The sequence below is a fragment of the Rhinopithecus bieti genome, unplaced genomic scaffold (genome assembly GCF_001698545.2).
Source record: "Rhinopithecus bieti isolate Rb0 unplaced genomic scaffold, ASM169854v2 scaffold_39746, whole genome shotgun sequence".
Taxonomy (NCBI): Eukaryota; Metazoa; Chordata; class Mammalia; order Primates; family Cercopithecidae; genus Rhinopithecus; species Rhinopithecus bieti.
In genome coordinates this window covers 1,375,928-1,389,062 of record NW_016816960.1, presented here as the reverse complement: position 1 = coordinate 1,389,062, position 13,135 = coordinate 1,375,928, and the positions used below count along the sequence as shown (strand labels likewise).

Here is a 13,135-nt window from a genome sequence, read left to right as displayed (position 1 = left end):
ACTGGGACCCATATCGAGCACTGTTCTCCTCTGACCAATCCTCCAGGTGCAGCCAACCATGTCCCAGTTCGAAATGGACACGTATGCTAAGAGCCACGATCTTATGTCAGGTTTCTGGAATGCCTGCTATGACATGCTCATGAGCAGTGGGCAGCGGCGCCAGCGGGAGCGGGCCCAGAGTCGTCGGGCCTTCCAGGTGTGCCACCTGGGATGGGGATGGGAAACTGATCCACACATGTGCCCAGGAGATGGCTCACAAGGTGGAGAAATAGGGGTAGGACAGGCAGCAGCCAGGGGACTGACCTATTTCCCCCACCCTAGGAGCTGGTGCTGGAACCTGCGCAGAGGCGGGCACGCCTGGAGGGGCTGCGCTACACGGCAGCGCTGAAGCAGCAGGCAGCGCAGCACTCCACGGCCCTGCTGCACTGGGGCACACTGTGGCGCCAGCTCGCCAGCCCATGTGGGGCATGGGCGCTGAGGTGGGCCGGGCTTGAGGCAGTGTCACTGTGGAGGGGTGGGACTTGGCAGGGAGGGTGTCACCTGGAACTCCAGACTGCCTTTGGGGTGAGGCCAGGGAGGGATGGAGGTGTCTACAGCCTTCTACCGACCCATGACCTGGGGGACATTCTGCAGGGACCCTCCCACCCTCCGCTGGAAACTGTCCAGCACTGAGACATACTCACGCATGCGTCTGAAGCTGGTGCCCAACCATCACTTCGACCCTCACCTGGAAGCCAGTGCCCTCCGCGACAATCTGGGTGAGGGAGTGTGCTGAGCTGGGTCCACCCAACTCGACTGTCCTGCGTCCCGTCCTGCCTTGCTTCATCTGAGTACGCTTGGCCCCTTGCAGGTGAGGTTCCCCTGACACCCACCGAGGAGGCCTCACTGCCTCTGGCAGTGACCAAAGAGGCCAAAGTGAGCACCCCACCCGAGGAGCTGCAGGAGGACCAGCTCGGCGAGGACGAGCTGGCTGAGCTGGAGACCCCGTGAGTGGGGCCCTGGAGAGATCGGACTGGGGTGGTGGGCAAGGGGTCTGCTCCAGTGTGTGCATGCCTCTGTGGGATCAACTCCCTCTTCTGCTACATCCCCCTGAAGGGACTGTCCAAAGCCAGATGGGGGGTGGGAAAGTCTCCTAACAGGGCTGAGATGCTCTTTTAACAGCCAGGCACCCGAGGACAGCACTGAGAAACAAACCAGAGCGGGAAGGGGGCCCAGGGAGTGGGCAGGGGCTGGGTGAGGGGAGCAGGGGACAAGGGTTGGCATCCTGGCAAAATATTCAGAAGCCTAGTGGGTGGCAGGCTGGGGACAGGGGCTGGGACCAGTAGGTTCTGGACCCTAGACAGGCCCTCCCCATCTCTGGGAGTCCTGGGAGTCATGAGAGTATATACCCCATGACTCAATGGCACTTAGATGCCCTTTGGGCTTGTGAAGAAGGGGGTCCCAGAGCCTAGAGCCTGAGGTGGGTTGCTGGTCTTTAGGATGGAGGCAGCAGAACTGGATGAGCAGCGTGAGAAGCTGGTGCTGTCAGCCGAGTGCCAGCTGGTGACGGTAGTGGCTGTGGTCCCAGGGCTGTTGGAGGTCACCACACAGAATGTGTACTTCTACGATGGCAGCACTGAGCGTGTCGAAACCGAGGAGGGTGCGTCCTGGTGGTGTGGGTTGGGAAGATGGCAGGGAATGGCTGAGGTCTGGGTGGGCCTGGGGTGAGTGACTCCTGTACCTGCTGTTCCTCCCCATAGGCATTGGCTATGATTTCCGGCGCCCACTGGCCCAGCTGCGTGAGGTCCACCTGCGGCGTTTCAACCTGCGCCGTTCAGCACTTGAGCTCTTCTTTATCGATCAGGCCAACTACTTCCTCAACTTCCCATGCAAGGTGGGCACGACCCCAGCCTCATCTCCTAGCCAGACTCCCAGGCCCCAGCCTGGCCCCATCCCACCCCACACCCAGGTACGGAACCAGGTGTACTCGTGGCTCCTGCGCCTACGGCCCCCGTCTCAAGGCTACCTAAGCAGCCGCTCCCCCCAGGAGATGCTGCGTGCCTCAGGCCTTACACAGGTGAGAGCCCGGAGTGTGAGGGATGTGAAGCTGGGACCCTGAATCGGGGGCAGTGCTGGACAGCCCACCTGGCTCACATCTTGTCTGCCCCTGTCCCCAGAAATGGGTACAGCGTGAGATATCCAACTTCGAGTACTTGATGCAACTCAACACCATTGCGGGGCGGACCTACAATGACCTGTCTCAGTACCCTGTGGTGAGGGCCTCACTCTGCACCCCTCCACCCCTGCCCCTCTGACCTATCAGCCCTTGGTTCCCCCAAGTGTAGGTGTGCCAATGAAGACCTGGCCTCTGTTCCCTGCCAACCCCCAGAGGTCCCCAGCCTCACTCCCTTCCCCTCCCCACCTAGCCTCTATTCCTCAAAAGGAATCCTGTTCCAGGACAGTCTGTCTTGCTCCCCTGTGACCCCTCCAAGTGGTGCTCCCCCAACCTGTGGGCAGGTTCTGTGCCTGCCTTCTTGAGGGTGAGGGTGAGGGTGAGGGCAGGGCAGGGTGGGCTGGTAAGCCATCAGGGCCCTCATGCAGCCCCTGCTCGGGTGGGCGGCCAGTTCCCCTGGGTCCTGCAGGACTACGTGTCCCCAACCCTGGACCTCAGCAACCCAGCCGTCTTCCGGGACCTGTCTAAGCCCATCGGTGTGGTGAACCCCAAGCATGCCCAGCTCGTGAGGGAGAAGTGAGCATGCGGGCAGGGCTGGGCTTAGCGGGTAGGGAAAGGCGAGGGGAGGGCTTCTGCTGACATGTCCAACTGTGGCCCCAGGTATGAAAGCTTTGAGGACCCAGCGGGGACTATTGACAAGTTCCACTATGGCACCCACTACTCCAATGCAGCAGGCGTGATGCACTACCTCATCCGCGTGGAGCCCTTCACCTCCCTGCACGTCCAGCTGCAGAGTGGCCGGTACAGCCCAGTCTGGTGGGCAGACTGGGGGGCAGACAAGGGGAGGAGGCTGGTCCTCCCCACATCCTGGGCCCACCCTTGGCTCCCTTCCTCCCTCCAGCCACAGCATCTCCCTCCCTGTCCCCGTTCTCCCCACCTCACCTTGGCCCCATGCCCCTCCCCCAGCTTTGACTGCTCCGACCGGCAGTTCCACTCGGTGGCGGCAGCCTGGCAGGCACGTCTGGAGAGCCCCGCCGATGTGAAGGAGCTCATCCCAGAATTCTTCTACTTTCCTGACTTCCTGGAGAACCAGAACGGTAGGTGTGAGGTGCTGGCACTGGAGCGGGCAGGTGTGGGGATGGAGAGCAGATGGTGGAGTGGCCAGGGGGCAGTTGGGATGGACAGGGAGACAGCTGACCCAGTCCTTTGTGCCAGGTTTTGACCTGGGCTGTCTCCAGCTGACCAACGAGAAGGTGGGCGATGTAGTGCTGCCCCCGTGGGCCAGCTCTCCTGAGGACTTCATCCAGCAGCACCGCCAGGCTCTGGTGAGGAAGCAACCACAGGCAAATGGCAGGCAGCTGGGGTTCTGAAGGTCATGGGGGGTCAGCCATCCCTGCACTGATTGCTGCCTCCCTACTCCCAGGAGTCGGAGTATGTGTCTGCACACCTGCACGAGTGGATCGACCTCATCTTTGGCTACAAGCAGCGGGGGCCAGCTGCCGAGGAGGCCCTCAATGTCTTCTATTACTGCACCTATGAGGGTGGGCAGTGTGCTGGACTCTAGTCGGGGCCAGGACAAGATCAGGAGGGGTGGATGCAGAGGGCACGTAGGGAGCCCTGACTGCTCTGCCTGCCTTCCCAGGGGCTGTAGACCTGGACCATGTGACAGATGAGCGGGAACGGAAGGCTCTGGAGGGTATTATCAGCAACTTTGGGCAGACTCCCTGTCAGCTGCTGAAGGTAAGGCCAGCTTAGAGGATAGTGGCCAGGGATGCCCATGCCATGGTGCTGACCAGCCACTTGCCCACAGGAGCCACATCCAACTCGGCTCTCAGCTGAGGAAGCAGCCCATCGCCTTGCACGCCTGGACACTAACTCACCTAGCATCTTCCAGCACCTGGACCAACTCAAGGCATTCTTCGCAGAGGTGAGAGGAAGACAGGACCTCAACTTTATATTATGTGAAATGGGTTTAACCCCACTGTCCTTACCAACCACTTGGGGCAGATGGGAATCCTAATCAAGGTCACTGATTTCAAAGCACCTTAGAAAATGAGCTAAACATGGGAAGAGTATGGGGGCAGGAGGGGTGCCCTCTTCATCAGGGCCAGGATAAAGTGTTGACTCACCTAACAAGCTCTGAAAGCCTTAGGGAGATCAGGAGGGAGGAGATCTGTCCTTGGACCCCTTCCATCGCCTTCCTAGGCAGGAACATTCCTGAATGTTGCCCCCAGGCCTGACTTTTTTTTAGGTTTCCCTCTCTTCCTGCCTTTGGGCTAGGGGGACAAGGAATAACAGGGTGGGAGGACCAAGGTTGAAACTAAGCATGATACTCTGGAAGCATCTTCCATGTCTGTCCCAGCTTCTCACCCACTTTCTGAGATGCCCTCCTAAAGTCTCTGCCTGTTGCTTGGAGGGACCTCTGCATCTGTGACACCTACTTCGTGACCCCTGGGGACTGAGGGTAAAGGAAGGGATGATGCTTCAGGGAGAAGACAGTGTAATCTGATAGTACTCAGGCATAGCTAGGCCTGCCCTTGTCCCTGCAGGTTGTCAGTGATGGTGTACCCCTGGTGCTAGCTCTGGTCCCCACCGGCAGCCCCACTCCTTCATCACCCAGGGTTCCCCAGACCTGTTGGTAAGTGCATTGTGCAGAGCCCTAGCTCAGCTCCACTCCCCTCTGCCTCTGCCACAAACCCATCTCTGCTCCCTCCTGCCTGCAGGTGACCGTGAGTGCCAGTGGGCTGCTGGGTACCCACAGCTGGTTGCCCTATGACCGCAACATAGCAACTACTTCAGCTTCAGCAAAGACCCCACCATGGGCAGCCACAAGTAGGACAGAGGGCTGTGGGTGGGGTGGGCTACAAATGCCCTGCACCCTGAATTATTCCTCTCCCTAATCAGAATGTAGGCCAGCTGCAGGGGAAAGGTCTGACCAGGCTCCCTGAGGGCCTGGGNCTTGGAGGGACCTCTGCATCTGTGACACCTACTTCGTGACCCCTGGGGACTGAGGGTAAAGGAAGGGATGATGCTTCAGGGAGAAGACAGTGTAATCTGATAGTACTCAGGCATAGCTAGGCCTGCCCTTGTCCCTGCAGGTTGTCAGTGATGGTGTACCCCTGGTGCTAGCTCTGGTCCCCCACCGGCAGCCCCACTCCTTCATCACCCAGGGTTCCCCAGACCTGTTGGTAAGTGCATTGTGCAGAGCCCTAGCTCAGCTCCACTCCCCCTCTGCCTCTGCCACAAACCCATCTCTGCTCCCTCCTGCCTGCAGGTGACCGTGAGTGCCAGTGGGCTGCTGGGTACCCACAGCTGGTTGCCCTATGACCGCAACATAAGCAACTACTTCAGCTTCAGCAAAGACCCCACCATGGGCAGCCACAAGTAGGACAGAGGGCTGTGGGTGGGGTGGGCTACAAATGCCCTGCACCCTGAATTATTCCTCTCCCTAATCAGAATGTAGGCCAGCTGCAGGGGAAAGGTCTGACCAGGCTCCCTGAGGGCCTGGGTCTCTTCCATGTGGCCTGGCCTCACTTGCCATCCCCCTCACTGGGTCAGGACGCAGCGACTACTGAGTGGCCCGTGGGTGCCAGACAGTGGTGTGAGCGGACAAGCACTGGCAGTGGCCCCTGACGGAAAGCTGCTATTCAGCGGTGGCCACTGGGATGGCAGCCTGCGAGTGACTGCACTACCCCGTGGCAAGCTGTTGAGCCAGCTCAGCCGCCACCTTGGTATGAACAGCCTTGGAGGCACGCAGGTATGGGGCCGGGTTCTGAGGCTGGCCAGGGCGGATGTGACTCCTCCATTCTGCCTGTACCCTCCCCTTACCGTGCAGATGTAGTAACCTGCCTTGCACTGGACACCTGTGGCATCTACCTCATCTCAGGCTCCCGGGACACCACATGCATGGTGTGGCGGCTCCTGCATCAGGTGTGCCTGGTGGGTGGGCAGCTGTGTGGGGTCCCCATAGCCCAGACCTACAGCCCATCCATCCCTCGGTGGCTTCCAGTCCTGCCCTCCTGTCTTTCCCTTCCCTTTGCTACCATGAGCAAGTCTGGGGTTCCTTGACCCTCCAGCTCTCTAGTCTTGGACAAGGCCTTCGTTTCCTGAGCCTCAGGGGCCAGTCCTAAGCCAACCCTGGTTGTCCACAGGGTGGTCTGTCAGTAGGCCTGGCACCAAAGCCTGTGCAGGTCCTGTATGGGCATGGGGCTGCAGTGAGCTGTGTGGCCATCAACACTGAACTTGACATGGCTGTGTCTGGATCTGAGGTGTGTGTATGCATGTGCCCTGGGGAGGGTGAGTTTGCTGGGCAATCCCCCTGGAGCCCAGATTCCTGCCCAGGACCCTAAGTTGCCTTCCTGCAGGATGGAACTGTGATCATACACACTGTACGCCGTGGCCAGTTTGTGGCAACACTACAGCCTCCGAGTGCCTCAGTGCCTGGACCTATTTTCCACCTGGCATTGGGGTCCGAAGGCCAGATTGTGGTACAGAGCTCAGCGTGGGAACGTCCTGGGGCCCAGGTATGGGGAAAGGGTACCCAACAAAGATGGAGGGGCAGTTGGGATCCTGGCCTTGCTGACACTCCCTGCTTCCTCCAGGTCACCTACTCCTTGCACCTGTATTCGGTCAATGGGAAGTTGCGGGCTTCACTGCCCCTGGCAGAGCAGCCTACAGCCCTGACGGTGACAGAGGACTTTGTGTTGCTGGGCACCGCCCAGTGCGCCCTGCACATCCTCCAACTAAACACGTAAGCCTCCCCCATTTATGAGTTCATGGCCCCTGAAGGTGGTGGTCATTGGTGTAGAATAAAGGGGGGGATTCCCCCTAGGAATCCACACACCATACACGTTTGTGGGCACATATTTCAAGGTTTGTTACCTGTCCCCTCATCTTCCCATGGGGAGGTCTTGCCCTGGGCCTCCTCTTAGCCACAGTTGTGGGAGATTTCTTTGTGTATAAGAGTTTCAATTTAGCCATCCTTAAAATGAGGACAGAGAGGGTATATGGGATAAGGGATATCTGCTGGTCGCAAAGCCCCCTTGCAGTCGCAAGTTGGTGTATATCCCCTCTCCCTTCCAGACTGCTCCCGGCCGCGCCTCCCCTGCCCATGAAGGTGGCCATCCGCAGCGTGGCGGTGACCAAGGAGCGCAGCCACGTGCTGGTGGGCCTGGAGGACGGCAAGCTCATCGTGGTGGGCGCCGGGCAGCCCTCTGAGGTGAGGATGGGGCGGGGGTGGGGAGGCCCCTCAAACGGCGCGGGGCGCAGCGCGGCGGTCCTAGCTGACCCTACTCAACCCTTACGCCCACCAGGTGCGCAGCAGCCAGTTCGCGCGGAAGCTGTGGCGGTCCTCGCGGCGGATCTCCCAGGTGTCCTCGGGAGAGACGGAATACAACCCTGCCGATGCGCGCTGAACCTGGCCCGTCCGGCTGCTCGGGCCCCGCCCCCGACGGGCTTGGCCCGGAAGGCACCGCCCAGAAGTCGGTGGGAACACCCCGGGGTGGGCCACCCAGGGGGTGGGCGGGGCCCCACCCTGCCCAGCTCAGGTATTGGCGGGCGATGTTACTCCCTCAGGGATTGGCGGGCGGAAGTCCCGCCCCTCGCCGGCTGAGGGGCAGCCCTGAGAGCCGGCGCTGGCGTCTGCGGCCGCAGCAGCACTTTTTGCACAGTCTGGGGCGGGGTTCCCCGGCTTCCAAGTCCCCGTTTCGTCAGAGCACGAGGGCCGCCTGTGGCCTTAATTCCTAACGGCGGCCCCGGTTCTCCCTTATCGGCAATAAACCTGGCCTAGTTTTGTAGCTGCTCCGTCTCCGACTGTACGTGCGTGCGCGCGCGCGCGCGGTGTCTCGGACTGCCGTAGCCACCGTCCAAGGGTCGCGGTCTCAGTCTGGCCTGGCTCGCGTTCCCTTGGCCCGTGACCCCCTCTGGGATCACTCGCCCCCCTCCGCGTGGCCGTCGCTGAACTGGGGCCTCAGTTTCCCCGGCCGTGCAGCCCCTGCCCCACATCTCGCCCCGGCTCGTGGTTTCCCCAAGATTTCATCTCTTCATCGGTTCGCCCTCGCACGCCATTCGTCCAAGACCGCAACCCGGCCAGGCGTCCCGCAAGCGCGTTTGCATTCCTTCGCCGGGGGGGGGTGGGGGGCGACAAGACCTGAGGCCGCGCCCCTCCAGCTTGGCCCTGCCCCCTCATTGTCTTGCCTATTTCTTGGGCCGCCCTGTGGCACCGCTGTGGTCGCGAGGTTGGGGTTGGGGGCCAGAACCACCCCAGAGACTCCACGTTGTCTTCTCGGAGGGCTCGGTCCTGCCCTGCTAAGTGGATCCATCCTGGCGGCCACCGGTCAGGAGGAGTTAGGGGCAGAGCCCTTGCTGAGCGGAGGGAGCCGGGGGCTGCCTCTCTGTCCCACATCTCCAGACTCGTGATCCTGCAGGTGGTGTGTGTGCTGGTGTCGGCGTGTGAGAAGTCAGGGTGGTGTGAGTGTGCAGGGTGGTTGCATTATGTGTGCGTATTCGTGGGCCTGGAGACGGATGGGAGGTGGGACGGGTTCCGTCCTGCTGCTCAGAGTGGGCTGGGCGGAAGCCAGGCCTGTCTGCTGCTGCATCCTGGTCACAGGCCCATGGACCATCCAGGATCTTGCAGGGTCCCTTAATGTAAGTGACACAAATGTACACACCCCACATGTGGCAAGGGCCACCAGGTCGCACCAACTTGGCCACAGCACTGTGTTGCTGACTTAGCCATACACATGGGGACATGGTGTGGGATAGACTGGTACCCAATATGTGGTGGTGGATACTGGGGAGTTGGAGGGCCTTCCAGGGTGTCTCCTCCATTCCTTGGCTCCAGGCAAGCTCTCCTTAGTCTAGACCTGACGAGGAGCTTCTCTTCCTCAAACCTCAGGAAGTGGGTCCCATCAGATTCAGCCCTATAGGATCCAGGTAGGACTGAGTAGTCCTATCCTTTGAGTCTCAGGCCCTCTCTGAATTTCTGGATGAAGCAGGATCAACTAGGGGATCTCTGGGCCTGTATCCTCTATTCCCTTGCTGAACCCACCAAGGTAGCATTCCACCCAGTTCCTGATCAGGAGAGGGCTGGACACTGACCCTTGAGAAAGGACTGTGAGGATGGTCACTGCAGAAAGTCCTCCTGCCTTGGGGCTTCAGGATGTTGGGTTCCTGAACTATATCTGAAAAGCCTGGCAGTGAGCCTCCCACTGGCCAGTACGTCTCTCCAGCCTGGTTCTGGCTAAGATGGAGCTAGAAGGCATGTCTCCCCTATCCTCCCTACCATCCCTGGATTCAGACCAGGTGTTTTGCAACATCTTTGAGACAGGGTGGTTTCCAACCTGTTTTCCATCCTGAGCTGTACCTGACCCTTCTAACTTTGGCCAGCTGGGACCACCTCTGTCACCTCCACCCCATCTGACACAGGAGGAAACTGGTCCAGTGCTAGAGTGAATCAGGTTGAAGTGAGAAAAGGGGGACAGACTACCCCGAGGAACTGCAAACGTCAGGCCTGGAGATTTCCCCCATATTCCTCCTGCACACAGCCCTTTTTGGACTGAGAGAAGCAGCTCCCAGCTTCCCTGCCTGGGGGCTGCCTAAAACTCTCTAACCTCTTCTCCAAGAAACGGCCCCAGGGAGCATTACCCACTAACAGCCATGCTTCACAACTCTAGCCACAGCAAAGGCCTGGCCTATGTGGGTAAGCATCCCTTGATTCAGATCATGGGCACCAGGCAGGCTGAGAGGTACCCCAAGTGGGTAGGTCACACCCAAGTCCAGCCACAGGTTCTGGAGTCTCTCAGATCCTGTGTACCCTGACTGCACTAGATCGGGAGGACAAGTCGCTTCCAGGCAGAAGAAAGCAACAACACTTCCTTTCCAGTTCAGCTTTATTTTGCAAAAATTTACAAGGCCTCCTTTGCACAGAGATGCTTGTGGGGACCACATGAATCAATGTGCCCTCACGGTCCAGACTTGGTGGCAGAGACAGGACACAAGTGCCATGGTAGTGCCATGGTAGAGTGCCATGGTCTTTCTTCCTGTGCCCTGGATAATTGGATTAAAAAAATTGGATTTAGTGCTGTGGTAGACAGGAGGTGCAAATGGACCCCAAAAAGGAAGAGATCAAGGAAGTCTTCCCAGAGTAGAAGATTCTTGCCAATATGCCAGATGGAGAACGGAGATTGGCAAGAGCAGAAATCTGGAAGGTTATGAGAACAGGGTAGGAAGGACAAGGTGTCCAGAGTGGTAAGCAAAGGGGAAGTAGATGAAAATGGAAAAACAGGCCAGACAGCTCCTGATGCTGTGGTATAAGCTTTTGACTCTACATAGTAGGGACCACTGGCTTCAAACCTTTTCAGCAACGAAGTCTAGGTGAGGCTACCCAGGGACCCTAGCCTTGGTTCCTTGCTCCTGACCTGATCTTTTCTTCCACAGGTAAGATCCTGAGGAGGCAGGAGAGGGACAGGGAAGGAGTATGGGTAGGGGCAGGGGGAGCCCTGTACCCCAATACTTCCCCTTTCCTCCTGGAGCCTCCAGTGTCTCAGGCAGCATCATCCCAGTCTACTGTACCCTCCTGGCCACTGTGGTCCTCGGTCTGCTTGCCTATGTGGCCTTCCCCTTCCCTGTCTGGACTCCCAACCAATTCCCTATCTTGAAGGTGGGGGCAGGTCAGTAGGTCTCCCTTTCTTCCCACAGCTGGCGCTCACATAAACAAAGACAGCAGCTGGCCAAAGCTAGAACTGCAGAGCTGGGAGGTCTCAACAAGGACCAGATGCATGGGGATAGCAGTGTCTTCCTGGACTCTCCTAGCAGTCTGGAGCCCTGTGCCTCCAACCAGGGTGAGCCCCTTTCCCAGAATTGCCTCACCACCCAGCCCTTGTGTGATCCTCGTATCTCCTGCCTCAGGACCACATCCTGAGCTTGGGTGCCAACTTTACCTTAATCTCCCTCGGCAGCACCAGGAGAAAGTGGAGCGGTTGCTAGAGGTGTCCGTTGAAACTGACAAGGGCTGGCGGGGACTGGCAGACCATCTGGGCTACCAGGGTGAGGCTGTAGAAATCATGGCCCAAGGCCAGGTGCGAGCCTACACACTGCTGAGGGACTGGGCTATCCAATAAGGCAGTGGCGCCACCCACAAGGTGCTAGAGAATGCCCTGGTTGCCTTGGGCCAGGAAGATGTGGTCCAGGTCCTGGGCCCCCAAGCTGAGGGCTGCTCTGTGACGTGAGTGCTGCCTCCATAGCCTGGCTCCTCAGAGCCTGCTCCGGTGCTCCCGTACCCCCATCTCATGTATCTTTCCCTTCATGGGCTTCCTGGGGTTGCTGGGCTCAGCCTGCTCTGTTCTGGGGAAGAAAACCGAAGATCCAGCCACCATTCACTTCCCCTCACCCACCCATCCCCTCCAGAAGAGGCCCCAGGATATGGTGGGGAAGTGGGCAGTGAGGAGTGGTCCTGCCCTTTGGATCCCTACTCCACCTCCTCTTAAGCCTCAGCTGGTTTTGCTCCTTTTGTAACCCATATTAAAGGTGATTCGGACTTCTCTGCTGGCTCTATCTGGCTCCTTGGGCCTGTGAGACAGTTGGGTGGGTGGCTATGAGGGAGAGGCCCAGAAAAGGGCTGGGGGTCCCTAGGCTGTGGGAGGGCCCTCTCCAAGCAGCACCTGGGATGGCAGGGAGTGTGATCCTATAGAAGATGCATGGGCTCTGGAGGCACAGATCAGAATTCATATCCTGCGCCTACCATCTGCTGGCTTTACCATGTTTGGAAGCTTTTTTACCTTGCTGATTATTTTACCTTGGTATTTTATCAACTTCCTTAGCTGGAGAACAGTAAGTTTAAGTGACACATTCAGTAGTTTCCCCCACACCTAAGACTCCCAGGTTGGTGCGAGGGACCCCGGGTTTGAGATCATTTTCCTGACTTGTTCTGTGAGCAGCACCAAGGGGAGGCTGGAGGCCCATTCCTCTAGACAGGAGGCAAGAAGCAGGCTGGTCCTGGGCAGTTAATTACCAAGGGCCTCAGGTCACCTCTAGATAAGAAAAAAGAAAACGCTCTTTACAAGACCTGAACTCAGGACAATGCGTTCCAAATGTACTTCCACATCTGCTCATGTGGTTGCTGCACACGCCAAGAACAGGTGGGTCTCCTGGGCAGCTCAGGACAAGGCAGGTGCAGCCAAGTCCATGCATATGCACTCCATGCATATGCCCACCCCAAAGGGTAGAGGCAGGTAGGTTGGCACAGTAAGTGCCTTTTAAAGAAAGTGCTATAGGCCGGGCACGGTGGCTCAAGCCTGTAATCCCAGCACTTTGGGAGGCCGAGACGGGCGGATCACGAGGTCAGGAGATCGAGACCCTCCTGGCTAACACGGTGAAACCCCGTCTCTACCAAAAAAATACAAAAAACTAGCCGGGCGAGGTGGCGGGCGCCTGTAGTCCCAGCTACTTGGGAGGCTGAGGCAGGAGAAGGGTGTGAACCCGGGAGGCGGAGCTTGCAGTGAGCTGAGATCCGGCCACTGCATTCCAGCCCAGGCGACAGAGCGAGACTCCATCTCAAAAAAAAAAAAAAAAAAAAAAAAGAAAGTGCTATAAAAGACAGGCCCTGCCTAGGAAGAAACAATGCCTACTATCCTGGCATGTACCAGCATAAGTAGGCTTCAGAGGCACAGTCGTCCAAACTCAGAAGACATGGGTTCCAGTCATGGTCTAGTGGGGCCCAAGGTAGATCCTGTCCCTCTGCTGACACGAGATACAACTGAGATTGACTACTCTGTGAGTACCAAGCTCATCAGACTGCTGCTACTGCTACCCTCAGAAATAGTTGACCAGGGCTGCTTAACACTCTGTAAATCTTACCCTTAAACTAAGGAAGAACCGGAAGTTTATAGCCACCTTCCTCCACAGATGACCTTAGGACAATAACCCTGAAGAATCAGGAGAGGAAGCAGGGAAGATATGCACCAGCTGTTGGAGACATCATAAGCT

At 58.4% G+C, this 13,135-nt stretch overlaps 1 protein-coding gene across 1 annotated transcript in view; it reads left to right on the top strand.

Annotated features, from left to right (window-relative positions):
* NBEAL2 (neurobeachin like 2) overlaps positions 1 to 7,949 on the top strand; it is a 30,086-nt gene extending 22,137 nt beyond the window's left edge. Inside the window, 23 exon segments of the mRNA XM_017855715.1 lie at positions 47 to 196; positions 322 to 479; positions 634 to 758; positions 851 to 986; positions 1,479 to 1,639; positions 1,740 to 2,056; positions 2,157 to 2,252; positions 2,604 to 2,728; positions 2,813 to 2,953; positions 3,119 to 3,249; positions 3,368 to 3,477; positions 3,576 to 3,693; positions 3,795 to 3,892; positions 3,963 to 4,079; positions 5,251 to 5,340; positions 5,427 to 5,536; positions 5,711 to 5,883; positions 5,988 to 6,082; positions 6,304 to 6,420; positions 6,517 to 6,675; positions 6,754 to 6,902; positions 7,235 to 7,370; positions 7,465 to 7,949. Of these exon segments, the coding sequence (XP_017711204.1) occupies positions 47 to 196; positions 322 to 479; positions 634 to 758; positions 851 to 986; positions 1,479 to 1,639; positions 1,740 to 2,056; positions 2,157 to 2,252; positions 2,604 to 2,728; positions 2,813 to 2,953; positions 3,119 to 3,249; positions 3,368 to 3,477; positions 3,576 to 3,693; positions 3,795 to 3,892; positions 3,963 to 4,079; positions 5,251 to 5,340; positions 5,427 to 5,536; positions 5,711 to 5,883; positions 5,988 to 6,082; positions 6,304 to 6,420; positions 6,517 to 6,675; positions 6,754 to 6,902; positions 7,235 to 7,370; positions 7,465 to 7,566 (3,114 nt within the window). The 3' untranslated portion in view covers positions 7,567 to 7,949.
* The last annotated feature ends 5,186 nt before the right edge of the window (positions 7,950 to 13,135 follow it).